Source organism: Anomalospiza imberbis, chromosome 6 (genome assembly GCF_031753505.1).
Source record: "Anomalospiza imberbis isolate Cuckoo-Finch-1a 21T00152 chromosome 6, ASM3175350v1, whole genome shotgun sequence".
Taxonomy (NCBI): domain Eukaryota; kingdom Metazoa; phylum Chordata; class Aves; order Passeriformes; family Viduidae; genus Anomalospiza; species Anomalospiza imberbis.
The window spans coordinates 57,233,134-57,249,730 of record NC_089686.1 but is presented as its reverse complement, the minus strand read 5'-3'; the positions used below and the strand labels follow the sequence as shown (position 1 = coordinate 57,249,730).

General features: G+C 36.8%; 1 protein-coding gene across 1 annotated transcript in view; it reads right to left on the bottom strand.

Moving 5' to 3' along the window:
* SBF2 (SET binding factor 2) overlaps nucleotides 1-16,597 on the bottom strand; it is a 233,166-nt gene that overhangs the window by 9,416 nt on the left and 207,153 nt on the right. Inside the window, 7 exon segments of the mRNA XM_068194618.1 lie at nucleotides 1,117-1,350; nucleotides 1,861-1,988; nucleotides 2,812-2,938; nucleotides 9,428-9,613; nucleotides 10,750-10,851; nucleotides 13,689-13,865; nucleotides 15,658-15,842. Of these exon segments, the coding sequence (XP_068050719.1) occupies nucleotides 1,117-1,350; nucleotides 1,861-1,988; nucleotides 2,812-2,938; nucleotides 9,428-9,613; nucleotides 10,750-10,851; nucleotides 13,689-13,865; nucleotides 15,658-15,842 (1,139 nt within the window).

The following is a 16,597-nucleotide window of genomic DNA, read 5'->3' as shown; positions in this document are numbered from 1 at the left end:
TGTGCCAGAATAAAGCTAAGTCTCCATCGTAATCTTCAAGGACTCACGTCCATTCAGAAGCTTCCTGCATTAAGACTTGCTAAAAATCATCTTTGATTCAGGAGAATTGGGGGCCTAGAACACATCCTGATTTTCCAAGCATTGCAATAGTGGGCTCCACAATCCCAGCTTTAATTTAAGGTAAAGTTTGCAAAGAGTTTTCAAAATAAAACACTGCACACAGAGATGTGTATCTGGACATGCAAGTGGCTCAAAAGAATGGAAGTGAACAGTGCCCTTGTCATTTTCCTGCACTATCAATTATGATGATAACCAAATGTTAGGCTGTTAATTAATTATAATCAACAAGCATCTTCAAGAGAAGACAAGATGTTAAATCATTCTAAATAACTACAACAATGATGATAATGGGATCATTTTTCATCTTCTAATGAAGGACAAAACCTAAGCAGCCCAAGTGAGCCCAAACAAGAAAAAGCCAAAATCAAGCATCTATTTCAAGTACCCAAATATTTTGAAGAATCTAAATTTATCAGTTTGCTTCTAGTAAACATGAATAAACTAAGAGCAATCACGGCAAGCTTTTTTGAGAAATGTGGGTCAAGATGTTCAGTTTATGTTTGCGTATCTGCTTCCCAATTGTTAAAATCAACAAGAGTTAGATTCTTTTTTCTGACCTATCCAAGAATCTGGGTCATTATTTTACCACACACCTACTTTAAAATGAGGAGAAAGAGGTCAAGAAAGCAAGATTCACCATTTGCCCAAATGAAAATAGCTGCTCCTGCATTTCCTACAAAAGACAACCTAAAATTTTATTTATTCTTTAAAACAGACAGTGAAGAAATGAATCCATGAGTAGTTGTTGGCTACAATTAAAGCACACTCCAAGGGAAGTGTGCATTCAGAACAACATCAGCTTTGCAGGATGTCTGATTGATTCCCAGAACCACCACCACATCTCCAGATCAATCAGCCTCACTAAAGACCTGTTTTGACATCTATCATGATCCTTTTAATGACAGTACATCTGCGAGGCAATAACTTCCATAAAAAGTTAATATGAATTTCATGAGCATCAGAGAACTCACTGTTCTGTGCAACACAAGTACTCACATTTAAAAGGCTGGTGATGGCATCAGGCTGTATTTTTTTTACATCATCATAACATGGCCACACTATTTTCCTCTTAGTCTGAGAGACTGAACCATCTGCTTGGTCATTTTCTTCTGAAACACTGCATTTTGCAGGTACCATGGTCCAATCATAGGAAGGACCTGTAGCCAAAATCTCTTCTACGTAATAATCCCACTTTTTGAGGCTGGACATGTTTACATTTGGCTTCAGTGCCTATTTGAAACAAGGTGTTATTATAATGACATGAAGGAAGACTTTGAATTTAAGATTTACAACACAATACCTGTATTTTCCAGATTATTCTAAATTGAACTCTACAATGGTGGGTGTACTGTGAATTTTCTAGAATTATTCAAGACACTGCCCAGTCTAGGGGATAGACATTGTCATATAAGACAGAGATGTAGATAATGTGATTCAATCAGATTGTTATGAAATGCATCCCATTATGACTGTAAAATCAGTTCCCTTTAAAGACAATTTTAATAATAATTCATATAATTTAATGAAATCAAGCAGGGAACCTCATTTAGTTCACCAGGATGCATGAATTTGGCCCTTTAAATTACATTTCCATGACTTTCAGATACTGTTCCAATCAATCAGGTAGGGTCAATTTTGTCCACCAAATATTTAACTTGGTTCAGAGCAATTAAGATATCAAAATGTACTCAAGGAAACACTCAGAATAACAAACCACCTGTATTTTAAGAAAAATCAAACCTCAATTTCAGCAGGGGCATAGAGGTAATTGAAGAAAATGGGGCTCCTTTTGTGCATCTTTTCAATACATTCCCAAATACAAATTCCTTTCTTGGCATGTTTATCTCCTTTGTCTTCAAACAATGTCCCTGGGGAAAAGAAGAGCAGCAAAAAATGGCTTTATGATAATGCTCAACAAATGCTAAAGCACAGCCTAAAGGAATTTCACAGACTGAAGGTATAGCAAACTCTACTATCAAATGCCACTGCAAGAGAAAATAAATAAGGAAGATAAATAATAGATATTAACTTTTTTTTTTTAATAAAATGGTTGCTCAAGTCTAATCTGCCCCACAGCTACAACAGTTTTAAAGAAAGCATTACAACTGATCATATGCCATGAGAAGCAGCCCACAAAGCAGAGAAATTTGGAGCATGTTTTAGTGGACAAATCCAAGAACAGCCTCAGGAAGATGGCTCTGAGGGCAGCTAAGGCCTTGGAACCCATCAGGTTGCACATGACAGATGGAGTAAAACAGAAAATAGAAAAGGAGAGACACTGAAGATAATGCAAGAGGAAGAAGTGGGAGGTAATCGATGGAAAGGCTTTTCTTTCTTGAAACTTTATGCACTCTCTAATGGACTCACGGAGACTTTGTTTCTGTTAAAAGAAGGTATTTAGTGGAAAAATTGCTAAAAACCCTGAGGCATGGCACTAATTTCTTCTACTTTCTCTTAGAGCCACCAGAGGCATGGCTCAGGAATCACTAAAGCAGAAAATAATCCATGTTCTTCACCTCCATTTTCCTTTCTACACCTGAAATGTAATTTCATTACATGGAAATTCCTTATGTGGTCACCACGCAGCTGCTGGACCAACTTAACCCAGGCAAATTTTTGTAGACCAAATATTGAGGAGAAAAATACCAACAACTACAAAAGCAGTAGGCAAGACACAAAGATCACACATACCATGTTCTAGTCTCTCATAATCTGAATCCAGAAGAAATGTTTTAAATCGATTTGATATGTGATGAAAAGCCAGAAACTTCAGATAATATTGATTGAACTCAAACTCTGTCGGGTATTGGTTATGAATCTAAAAAATAAAATTAAAAATAAAAAAGGAAAAAAAGTGGATATTAAGGATAGTACAAATAGATATGTAAGAAATAATAAAGTGAAATGACAGCAAAACAATTCTCCCATGAATGCTGAAAGCAAATTGCAAGTGTCACAAAAATCCTTCTAACATTTTGTCCTAGAATATTTTTTGGCCAAATAAATCCATGTATTTTCTATGCTGCAAAAGCATTTCAGAGCAGAGAGAGTGAACTGTGTAATAAACAGTATCATAGTCTATACAAATGATTCCATGATTCTTCCAGGAACTCCAATTGGATACAGATCTTCTATGATAATTCTGGAGCCACCACATAACTTCACAGGTAAAGATGCTACTCCTGGATGTGGCTGGAATTCAAACCTTAACTGAAAGGTTTCATATTGGATTTCTGGCTATTGCTCAGAACCCCACAAAGCAGACAAGCACAGAGACAATGCTGCAAGTGAGATTCCACCTACCACTTCTGTAACAGCCAATTTCTCAAGTGCTTACTATTCTACACATATTTCTTCCCTTTCAAAATATGACCAAAAATATTAGAGTATGAAAAAAACCCCACAATGAGGAGGTGTCTTGCCATTATTCTTTTAAAACAGTAAAAACAATGTCATTCCTTAAATTGTTACCCTCATTAGGCTGTGGGTCTGTCTGATTCAGTGAGTGTCTCCAACACGAGTCAGGAGCTGATCTTTATTCAAGAAAACTCTACAATATTATCAGAGTACAGCACTGTGAAATTGCTGGTTCTTCACAGCAACTTCTCTTTTAACATTAACATAAAGAGCTTTTCTTTTAACATTATCATGGAAGATTTTAAGCATGAAGTTTAAAATTCATGGCAAAAAATATAGCATTAGTTACTGATATTTATACTTGATATCCATATAAAATGAAAGAGTCTAAAAATCTTGATGAGATAGAGCTTGGAGAAATTTCATGTGTTAATTTAAAATTTACTCTTCAAGTAAGTTTATGACTCATGATTTTATTTTCAGAGTAAGCACAGCAATTAACTGAAAATTCCTAATTGCAGTGGAAATAAGTACAGCTTGCAACTGAAAAAGAAACTGCTGATTGAATTTCACATTTGAAATGAGTCCCACTGAGCTTTGTTTAGCTCCACATCAAACCTGTAATAGACCTGTAGTTCTGCAATCTACCCCTGCCTTGTCTTTTGCATTCCCACCACTCATTTATCTGTTCCATATTTTCTCTCTAATCTCTTACCAGTTTCTCTCTGAACCTGTCAGTTACTCCATGGGGTTTTTGCAGTGCTGATGGGAACTGTTACTAAGATTACTTGAAGCTCCTTACATTTCTATTTCCACATAGACCAGCTAAATAAAGGGGGAAAAGGTGTTTAGCAAGGAGAGTTTTTCTACTGAACATACAACGGTGACATGATAATCCCTTGAAAGGAGCTACAAACACCCACACAGCGTTTCAGTCAGAGAATTTGCTCTTATTATATCTCAATATAACCTTGGGGCTGGGCATTTTAAATGCTCAGATACTTTAAGACATGTCAGTTCAATATACCCACTCTTATTTAATCCCCATTTTAACCCTGATACAAATACTACATTCCTGCACTGATTTGTAAGAATAAAAGATGTAACAATAAGCAATTCTTTTTTTCTAGAATAAATTCAGGATTCAGTTTTATAGAAAAATTAAATATTTAGCTATATTTATAAAAAAGAGGGTTTTTCCATATCTACTTTAGTACATATTTTCTCCTGGTGTTAGGAGAAGGTTTTTTTAATAAACTGTAAGAAGGAAAGGCAACATTCTGCTATTTGACATGAAATATATCCAGGGTCTTAACTTCTACTTATGGTCCAACAATTATTTTAATACATGTAAGAGTTACAAGAACAAGCTGCTGATAAAATTCTGTCATGGCTCTAAATGTTGTGGGTGATTCCATTCCTGAGATTTCTGGATGCAGAAATATTGTAGTAACTATAAGTTATTATAATATAATTTACTTTTAAAGAGAAAACATCTTTAAAACATTTCTCTGATAGAGGTAAACAATGTAGTAATTATTATTGTCTTAATCTCCATAATACATGAACATTTTAAATCTGATTAAACCTGTACATGTTTCTAATATTATTATTAGAGAAAATCAGCATTTTTGAGTTCTTTTTAAAATTCCCATGTTCCAACTGAAATAATTCCTGCATGTATTTAATAATCTTATAGATCTATCAGCTTTCCTTAGTTTTCTAATACATTTTGGTTTTAAAAATCAATTTTTACTTAGTTGGAATGAAGAATACAGCACTCCAGAGGTCCTGTGCTGGTAACGGCTACGAGGCTTCTCCTGCAAACCCTGGAATAACTGAGCACATCTCCCACGGGAGCAGCACTCACCTCCTCTTACACAGGGTGCTGGGACAGAGCTCCTCACTGGCCTTAAAAGATGTCAGCTCTAGAAAATCATCCTGTTTTAATTACAGTTAATAAATTACCAAACAGATTCAGAAGAAAAATAAGAAAAGCTTCCTCACTGACATCACTTGCATAAACTCCGTCTCCTTAGAAGCAGGGAAAGTATCTGCCAGATGCTGCTATTGTGAAAGACTGATTTTGCATTAATAATTCAGCTGACACCTGGAGATATTGGCATAAACAATGACTTTTTATGAGATGATGCAGTTCTAATTTAGGAATCACTGCTTCATTTGTTTTCCCTGTATCTTTAGTTTAACCCCTGAAATTTAATGCATATAGTGGCTCTGTGGTAATTTTCTTACTGCACCTAGTATATGGATTCTAAAGGTTGAAAATACTTTGAAAGGACCAAATGTTAGCTTCCAATTAATGGGCAATTGAAAAAAAAAACTGATCATAATATATTACATTTCAGGGTCAAGTTGCTATCTAGTTGGATTCTGTAGCTGTGTAACAATTTGCACAGAAACCAACGAAAAGTCACAAAAAATTTCAAGTACAGATGTTGAGAAAACTTATTTTTTATGGTAAATTCATGTGAAATTTCAACCAATAATTTGACTTTGAAATCAATTTCCCTAGAAACTGCAACCACACTGTTAGAATTTGGTAACTCAATACTACGAGTTAGAAGAGTTATCATGAGTTAGAAGAATAATCTAACTCTAGTCCTAGAAAAGTTACTCAGAATTGCATTCTCCATGGGACTGTAGGTCATTTAGCTTACAGACAAGTCTGTATTATCAATATTAGACTGATTATGCTTCCCATGCCCTGTCTTGGATAAAGATAACACTGGCTAAAATAATTATAACCCCTTCACAGCCTTATCTTTCCTCAGGAGAAGTTACTGGCTCCTTCAGATGGACAAGCTGAGCTGCTTCTAATGGGCTTTTCTCCCAAATTTTCCCCAACATTTTGGCTGGGAAAAGCAGGCAGGCTGCCAAGAAGCCCTGAGCCAAGAGGCTGGAAGGTGCTCTCTCCCCCAGAGCCGCAGGGAGCAGCTCCTGACGGGCAGCAGGAGGTGCCAGCCCTGCTGCCACAGCTGCGCCCAGGGCACGTGCACACAGCTCCGACTCACAAACAGCAAATGCTCTTCTCTCTGGAGGATGTATCTGCTAATAACCTGTGGATTGCCTAAGACAGACTCAGACACCTGCTGAGTGACTGTGATCGTTCACTTGGGGGGAGCTTTGGAAGGAATTCGAGATGGGACCTCTGAGTTGTTTCTGATGATGCTGTTTATTGTTTTTATCTTCTACACAGGCAGGAAGGGTCAATTTGGCTCACATCATTACAGTATGGTTCAGAAGGTCCCAAGACCCTTAGTTACAAGATTTTCAAGGAGTTATTGACCAATAAAACACCGCCAGAAGCACATTTATGTTTTTGACCCAATCCTTAAATATTTTGTCTTACAGACCCATGCAACAGCGTAAGCTTTCTCAGCCAATCATGTTATAACACACAAACCTAGTGTGTTCATCTTATAAAACCTAAACTCCTTGTTTAACTCTGTAACTACTTTTATATTTTCTACATCTTAAACTCTCTTAAACTCTCATGTCTCTGTTTTAAACTATAAATCCACATTCTTGCTTCTAGCACCTGAGTTTGGAAGCCTTTTCCAAGGTCTCAGACCAAATTCTGTATTTAATTCTAAGTTTTGGCTTCCAGGCCCACAGTTCTTAGAGCTCCTTGCATTTTGGATTCCAACAAGTGACAGGCACTGAAGCTGCTCCCTGAGGTGAATAATAAAGGTGATGTTCCTATATTTCCTTGACACATTCACAAGTGTGCAGCCAGAGGCAAAACTGTACCAGACAGTTGTCAACAGCAGGGATTTATCCCACTTTGCATTTCATTCTAACTTTTAAAGGTGGGATGACTATAATTCAATATTCTGTGTCCTTAGAACTGCAGATTTTCTTAAACATAACTGAAAGAAAAACCATGCAGAAAACATGGTCCATTCTATTTCATGACAATAAACCCAAATCTTTGGATTTAAATTTTAACTTTCTTCTGGATAACCCATTTGTTTCCAAAACCCGTGTCATCTCTGAATCACTTGAGAAGGAAATACTGCACGGGCATGTGAGGATAATTTCCTTGTAACGACAACTTTCTAAGATTTATTACAGTAAAACTAAAGCAAAGTGCTTCCAGGGGCAGAAACAGGATGCAGGCTATGTCTACATTAGCAAGTAATCAGAAGGAACCCAGAGCAGACAAACAGACTGAAGCAGCTGCTGCAGGTCCCTGCAGCCATACTACACATCTCTGGTTTTACCTGGACTAGATTTAGTCCAGTTGAGTGGATGACTCCACTTTATGTTGACGAACCCAATGGTTTTAAGCTAAGTGACAAACCATTGGTCCAAGTTTAAATTCTTCCCCAGAAAATCTAGTACACATGCACCAGACCGGCATCAAAAAATGGCAAGGGGAGATGCTAGAAGGATTCGCTCAAAATTTACACTACTGTCTAAAATCAGAGGTAGGTTTACTCCATTCTACTAATGGATGGAGTTATGCAGTCAGCCAATTTAAGCTTGGAGAAGACACCCGACAGCAGAGAGAACACAGCACCATGACCAAGACAAATAATTAATTTACAGAACTGGATGAACCATCAGGCAGATGGGTTTCAGTATTAGATCACATGGCAATTTTGTCTTGCCGTAGCCACTGCAACCAAGAATATGGGTCCTTTTCTACTGCAGAAAAGGAGCAATAACCCTAAGCCTATTGTAAGAAAAAGTGTGACATTTGGGCAGATCCACTTATTTGAACAAAAAATGCAGTACTAATTCTCTTTAGAGAAATCTCCCAATTTCAAAAAACAACCTGATGACTACAACCACTGGGAAACGGATGACACAGAAGATGTGACAAATATTTCTAAGGTTTTCATAAGGGCAGTGCTGTAACAATCAATGAAAAATCCAATAATATGATTTATTAATTCCTGAGACAGCAATAATGATAGCTGTTTGTGTTTAGCACTGGGACACACACAAAGCTGGGGATATTTTCCATAACATGTTTTTCACTCTTCTTCTAAGCTCATTCATTATCCATCTAACATAGATTGCTTTCCATTGGTTTAGCAAATTATTTAATCTGTGGAGTTTTCTTCAGGTAGCAGAGTAAGACTACTCACAGACTCCTCTTTCATGCAAGTATTCGCTATGAATGTGTGTTCCCAGCAAAAAGGCTGGTGCCCTAACAGTTAATTTTCTGTGATACACAGTCATCCTTACATTTTAACACAGGTTAATAATGTCAAGGAAACTTTCAGCTTTTTCAGTGAGAAAAATCAGAGAAGTGGGAAAAGAAGGACACATGTACAAGAGGAACTGTGCAAGAGCCCCTCTTATGTCTGCATACACAGAATCTCTGCAAATAATTTCCATTTAGTGGTTTGAGATGAAGAAAAGGACAGACTTCAGAATTAACCCAAAATGAGTATAATCTTCTTAACCTAATTTCCTCCTGCACAACAGAATTGTTGGTGTCCATCTTCTTCTGAACATGTACTAGGCATAAAAATCAGAACATCTCAGAACCCCTGGTTTATAGCTGACGTTGTTTCCACAACTGGTGCAGTACAAGGCCTCTCTTCAAGGCTCATCATCAAGCACAAGGAATTAAAAACTATCTAGTCAAGGTACTAGATATCAGTCCCTTTTTCTTTCTGAGTAAAGGACTCTTTTAAAAGCCACTCATAGCTTAAAAACCTTCTTATTGAAACCTCTGCATCAACAACCTTAATATAGCAGCACCACCAACCATCCCTCTGAGTCTGCTTTGGGTCAGTCTCCTCTAGACAACCATTCCAGCTCTTCTTGGGGTGAAATCCATCCACTTTAATAAAACCTAGGCAATGATGTTACTAATCTTCTCCCAGACCTCTATCTATAACACCTGAAATACTGCAATATACACATTTCTTCGTGAAACCTCCTTGCAAATGGAAGCCAGGGATTGGCTTACCTGATGCACACAGTCTAAGAACTGTAAGAAAACAGGAGCAAATCCACTGCCCTGGCAGTTGAGGGTCAGATTGCTGCGCTGGCTGAATTTATGGCCAAAAGAGAGCCACTCCTTCTCCACCAGCATTCGGAAGCCTTCCAGGGTCCTGTAGAAGGGGTCACTGAGTAACTGCACCAGAGACACCACCTAGAGCACAGGACAAGATATTCTGTGTTACCAGTGACAGCAGAAACCTTTAGCAAATGAATGTAAGCACGCAGCAATCTGTTCATCGCTCAAGAAAACAAAAGCTTTCGTATAAACTCAATGAAAAGTATTTCATCACATACATTAAGCACTTTTATGAAACAAATCAAATAATATTCCACATGAAAAAGCTTCAATTACATTGAGACTTTATGGTACCTGTAGAAGTAAAACCTAAGCAGCTACAGACTTGGGAGGTGATCACAATGTTTGCTACATTTAAAGTATGTTTGAAATAAAACCCCTTTTATAATAAACATTTAAAAGATAGTATCTGCTACCTCAGCAAAAAAAGCATTAAAGCATTGGTCCTGAGGGTGACTTTGGAGTTTCTGTCCCAGCCAACTGCAGTCTGTTTTTATACACAGTATCTCAGGAGACTTTAAAATGCAGCACAGCCTTCTTGCACTTCCAGCTATGATCTCCCCTCTCTACTCTTCATTGTTTGGCAATGATTCCAATAATTATGGTCACATTCTTTTGTGTGCTTGTTTACCTGGTATTATGATGCTGGCTGCACATGAAGGTTTATTCACTAGAATTATGGATATCTGTGTTTCTCTTCTGAATTATGAAGTAGCAGCATGGCCACAATGCATCTATTAAGTCAGGCAGCAGATCTTGATTCACCTAATTTATAGTTTGAGGTGATCTCTCCTTGCAGCAGGTGTTACAGGCACTTTGGCACAAATTCAGTTTTCTCCCTGTGTGGTCTTCTAACATTACTTATGGAAATTGAATGGAAGAGAATAAATTTCTCCTGTGTTTAAAATGTACAAAGTTTAAAGTGATAAATGAACAGTTGTGGCAACTTTTAGCTTTCATTCTTACACATGGTCAGGTGCAGGAATGCAGATCTTAGATACAAGCCTTAGAACTGTTAAGACCATCAAGACCTTTGGAATGAATTCATTTTAAAGAACCATGTCATGAAGTGAATTGCAAATGAATGCAAGGATTCATGCAACACAAATTTATTCATGTCATAGCAAATTATCTGTCACTTGTGTAAAAAAGTACTGCCTGGTGCTTTTTTCTTAATATTTAACTATTTCAAGGTTTTTATAGCAGCTTACTTGAGCAGTAATATCCCAGCCATCTTCCAAACAAACCATAACAGAAGAACCATTTTCCAGGAGTTCAGAGATGATCACACCCAATTGCATAATCCTGTGAAGCTATAAAATATTATGAATGAGTAACACACTCTAGATAAATCTTTAGATAATATCAGTAAATAGAATAGTTCCATATTTAAAAATGCATTCCTGGATACACATATAGCACAGAGAAACACATTGATGCAACTGATTAGGCAACAATTAAATGTAAAAGTCTAAGGATTTCCATCTACAATAAAACTCAGGGAAGTTTTGCAGATAGGAACTTGAAGTATTAAAGTCAATGAGTACTGTAATAAACCAGCTGTCATAAAAAAGGAGAATGGGAACAACACAGTTGACAGATTTACTGGAGAGAAATTCCATCCTGGGCTTAACACTAAAATAATTTCCTCTGAAATGTTAAGATTCCATAAAATCACAAAGTATTTTGATGGGAGAACCCATGCAAGATATTTACAAGATAATATTACTAATATTCAGTCCCATGGAATTTGGAAATGAATGAATTGAACACTAATAACAACAACAGAGAAACAGTTTTGATAGTTGGGTAGACAGGCTAAAATCTATGAAAAAGGACACTAATGATTTGCACTTTAATATTCATTACAGAGTGATGCTAAAATAAGCAGGTTAAAGAAGTTCAGGTGAATCTGGGCAATTTTATCTTACTATGGGAATTCACATAATTATTACTAAAAAGAAAAATCTATATGATGATTTTACCATTTTTGTATACTATGACAGCACTCTTGGTAAACAACATAACAGGTAATACATAAACAATTCAGTTTTTTACAGCAGAGTGAAACTGTTCTTTGTGCAGCACTGAATATAATCCAACCAACAGAAGCAATGGGAAAGATGAAAGCCTGAAAGAAGGAAGAAAACAGTACAGGAAAACAAACAAAAGATGGTAAGAATCATCTAAGATCACTTATGCAAGGAAAAAAAGTTCAGAAAGTACACAAGGCACAGGAAAGTGAGAAGAAAATTCAATTGAAGAAAACAAGAAGAAGAAAGATCAACCAAAGAACAATTAAAACCTAGAAAATTCATCCTTATTCATGGCAGTCTGCTTTCTTCCTCTTAAAAATCTGAAGAATATTGCTATGGAAATTGTGATAGAAAAACCTTGACTCCTCTGATCATTCACATAGCCATTATTTAGAAAAAAAACCGAAAACCCCAACCCAAACAGAATAATTTTCCTGCAACTTCTATAGGAAAAGACTGAAAAGATAACCACTTTAAAAACCAAGCTTGTTTATTCTTCTATCCTTTCTTAGGCAGTAGAATAGAAGGAAGGCTGTTTCTTCCCAAATTAATGAGAAAACTGATATGCAATCTGGTTTTACAGGTTCATTGTTAAAAATGCAAACCACTGTTTTTTAAATTTGTGTTCAGAAGACAGGGCAGTGTTCAATTTTCTTCTATGCATTCACATTCTTATGAATAGATAGTCCATACAGTGTTAAAATCGGTAATGTTAAACTTCTATTGCCCAGAAGAGGAAAGCATAATACAATGAAAACATTTCTGAGATGACAGATCTATGTTCTTTCATGGGAATAGCAGAGAATGTGCCAAATCAGCCATAAATTAACTTTATCAGCCATAAATTAGCTTTATCACATAAGTCAGGTATGACATGATTTAAACCACAGAAATGTGGTTTAAATATAACAAAGCTAGTGTGTGACATGATGTCCTAGTCCTCAGCAGAGCAATGCACTCAAAGCAAGGAATGATCCTCTGAAATATGCCAAGAGGGAGAACTGCAGGGTTATCTGCCCTCCATCCCTGGGCTGCTGCAGGGGACAAGTTTATTTCATTAATTCAGTGATGAAATGACATTCAATTAATTTAGCTACACTTATGAACTTGCTCAACCACTCTGTGATGGAAAATGTTCACATGATGGGGAAATCAAGTCTTTTCCATGCTCTCCCAGCTTCTCCCCTTCCTGGAAACCTTGGTGGCCAGCCCCAGGCGCGAGCAGCTCCTGCTCTCACCCCAGGAAGGAGGTGAGCCCCTCCTTGCAGCACATTTCCATCAGGAGTGCATTTCCTGAGGTGTGGGAACTGACATGTTACTCACAAGTATTTCCTCCTTAAGAAATCAGCATAATTCTATTCTGCTTTCTGTGATTAATTGTATTTGAGAAAAGTATATTCTCAGGGGTTTCCAAACATAACAAGCAGCTGTTAAAAACCATTCACTGTAATTAAAGTGGTTTTAGATTTACAAAGAGCTGGCTTTCCCACATCCTTCTTAATTTGAATCTTGCAAAGTTTGCTCCAGTCTTACCTTTGTTTGGTTAATATTTATGTAAAGGAACATGAGATAGGGAAATTAAGGTACAGATTCAGAGAGAAGAGAGTAACACACATAGAATTCTCTCTTCCCCACAGACACTCCCCCATATTCCACAACAGATGTTTGCTTGCTTTTTAGCTTGTGCATATCAATATCCAGGGTGGGCACACATAAGAAGAGTCAAATATTGGTTTTAAAATCAAAAAGCTCATTTATTGTCCCACAATTTCTCTTTCTGATTTTAGACTATATTAAATAAGAAAAATAATTTAAAACCAAGACTGTGAATTTATACAGACAGAAAACCCAGTCACCTCTCCTTGTGTGTGAGATCCATGTTATAAAACATAAATTTTGTTACAAAAATGCCTCTCATATTTGTAAATATTATGATGGCACTAAAATAATAGTAATGCCTGTGTAATGCCAGACTAGATAGCATGCAAAGTGCTTCCAGTGAGCAACGAACAGCTGGTTAGAACACAATAGCCCTCTGTCACAAGAGCTTGGAATTTATTTTGTGTGAGCAGTCCTGCATATAGATTATCAGAAGTACCTGTCAGATGAATTACCTGTGGGAACCACTCTGACTCCCCAAGTGCTTTGAGGAATGTTGCCTCAGAGTCAGTAGGAATAGTGCTGGGAACACAAGCTCTCATCAGCTTTTTAAAGCTCGCCTTTGTCTGCCGGATGTCACTGAATTCAACAGGAACAAATTCACAATTCAAAGCAAAATCAAGTTTGAACCCCTGTATGAGAAGGACAATAGCAGATGTCAATTAAAAGGGAAGCAGATTTTTCATTGACAGTCTCTTTAAATCCCAAAGTCTTGCCTGCTTTATTGCTAAGTAATTAATTCCTCATGAAACATCGGTGTAGTTAAACACCTGCCCAGGAAAATAAAAGATATAATAAAAATCCTTGCAAAATGTACCACAATAAAGTACCCACCTATAACCATAACAGCAGAAAGTACTGCACAGCAGTCATATTTTCAATTATAATTAGAATTATTCGAGCAGTTATAGTGGTGAAAAACCAAAGTCGAGTGACAATCTATACACAGCATAGTGTACTTCCTTTAACGTTTTTAAAGCTAATCAACAATAAACAAATAGAAATGAAAATATCTGTATGGATGACATATGAAGAGTGCAAGACACATTTTGGGAGTTCAATAAAGCAGAAAAAAGTAGCCCCCACACCCAAAAAGAAACCCCATAACTGCAAACTAGCTGAGTCATCTAAACCATCACCGGGCATTGAGGGAGTTGTTTGGCTGAAGTACCTCATTCAGCACAGAGCAGCAGCTGGATGGTTTTCCTAGCAGAATTCCTCATGTTTTATTTAACTTACTGCAATTTAGCAATTAGAGAGGAGGACTGAATTAAGAGAACAAGTTAGCTGAAAAAAACCCCCACCAAAACCCAATGGATTATGATGAAAAGGATAATATGGAGAAGATTATTAGGAAAAACAATTCTCATGTATGAAGCATCACTGAAGATGTTCATGCCAAACTTTCTGAGTCTTCTTCAGACATTGCTTTCATTGAATTAAACTTGGCCTGCAAATAATCTTCATTAAGCTCCTTCATAGAATGCCAATCGAAAATGTAGGAAAGTGAAAGCCTGGTTTTAATTCTGTTTATATTTGGCATGGTTCAAAAATAAATTCAATTACTCAACAATGGCAAGTTGTAATAATGCATGGCAAAAGCAACTGAGGAAAGCAGCACCATTTCTTCAAAATGTTGTATATTTCTGTTTGCCTCATCCACTTATGTGATGTGATATTTAGCAGAATAAAGCAGTAGTTTCTGCTACACAGCTGTAGATGCATGACTGAACTCTTCACTTCTCATTCATTAAGAAATCAAATAAATAGAAACAGTCATTATTAGTGGAATACAGTAATTTAAATCTATGTAATTGATGCATTATTCTGGTAGAGCATGTCTCCTCCATCTCCTGATACAACATAATTTCAGAAAAAAATGGATAGTGATGTGTTTTCCTACTATCAATAATGGGTTTTGGACCTTTTGTATTTCAAAAAATACATTACTATTTTATGTATGTTCACATTTTGAATAAGAAAGTAGAAAAAAACCTTTTTTCTTAATCTTAGAATGCAGAGATTTAAAAAAAAATCTGAAAATATTTTCAAAAAACAAGTAAAATTACTAAGAATTAGTAGTTTTTCAAACAATTGCATCTAAAACATTAAAATCTATCAACTAATATGTACAAAACTGTAGACATCATGGTCCTCTCCATGTAATCAAATCAGAAGTTCTGGGCTGGCCTTATTCTCATCAATTTGGCTTTATGTGAGTTCAGTGCTGCCCACAGTAACGAAGGTTTCCTTCTCTTTTAATTGCTCCCCAGCTAACAACATTTCTGTTTCCTTCATAACATATTTCCATGTTATCTAAAGTATCATTTACTGTTTGTAACAACATGAGAATAATTAAGCTCAACCAAAAAAAAAACTACATTACACATTAAAAAAAAAAAAAAAAAATTAAACTGTCATTACCCGTAACTGAGATTTTTCTCCAAATATATAGAGGGCTGCTTGTCTTCTCAGCAGCTGACTTTGCAGGAAGGAGCTGCTGCTGTAGGGAGGGGTGTTATCCTTCCCTGCAAGCCTGGCACCAACATCAATGAATGGAGTCTGAGTGTTGATAAATCGGTTGCTTGAACGAAGACTGGCCCATACACCTTCATAAGGATGAAGAATATTTAAAAAACACTTTGTGTGAGGCACTGGAGACCATAATTACTGAGACATATGCTTAAATGTGTCACATGCATCCCTCACAGGACATATTTAACAGCATGTACTGGAAAGAAGTAGATTTTTAACAAAAATTGTCAAGAGCATTGTTGTTTAACCTCAGACTCTCATCTAACTCTTCCTACTGCAGAGAAAAGAGCTGCTGTGATATCAGTAACACAGTGATAAATAAACCACAATTTGCAAATAGCAATGTCCGTGTAAGTGCATGCAAATGAAAATTCTACAGGGGCAGCAATCAGGAAAGTGCAGAAATCCCAAAGCTGGCAACAACATGAAGTGCAGTGGGATGGGCAAGCAGCAATCCTTGAATGGCATCCCACCAACACCCCAGCAGCACCCTGAGTCTGCACACCTTGCTGCTGCTGCTCCACTGGCACGGCCAGGGGGAAACTCCTAGAGCTCACAGCCATGCTCTCATCTCATCCTGCTCGAGTAAGTTTTGGTGATTTTTACATAAGAAAGTAGCGATTTTCAATCTGATTTTTAAAATCAGATTGCCAAGGCCTGTTTAGTGCTAGAAGAAAAGGCAAGTAGTAAATATTTTCCTGTTTCTTGTACCTCAGTTAATAACCAGGATTTTGTGAGATTGTTTTTGTGTGTGCAATGTGAGGCATGTGAAAGGTATTGGATTCTCAGAGTATGAATAGCACTACTTGAAAATCAAATCCCTTAAAGT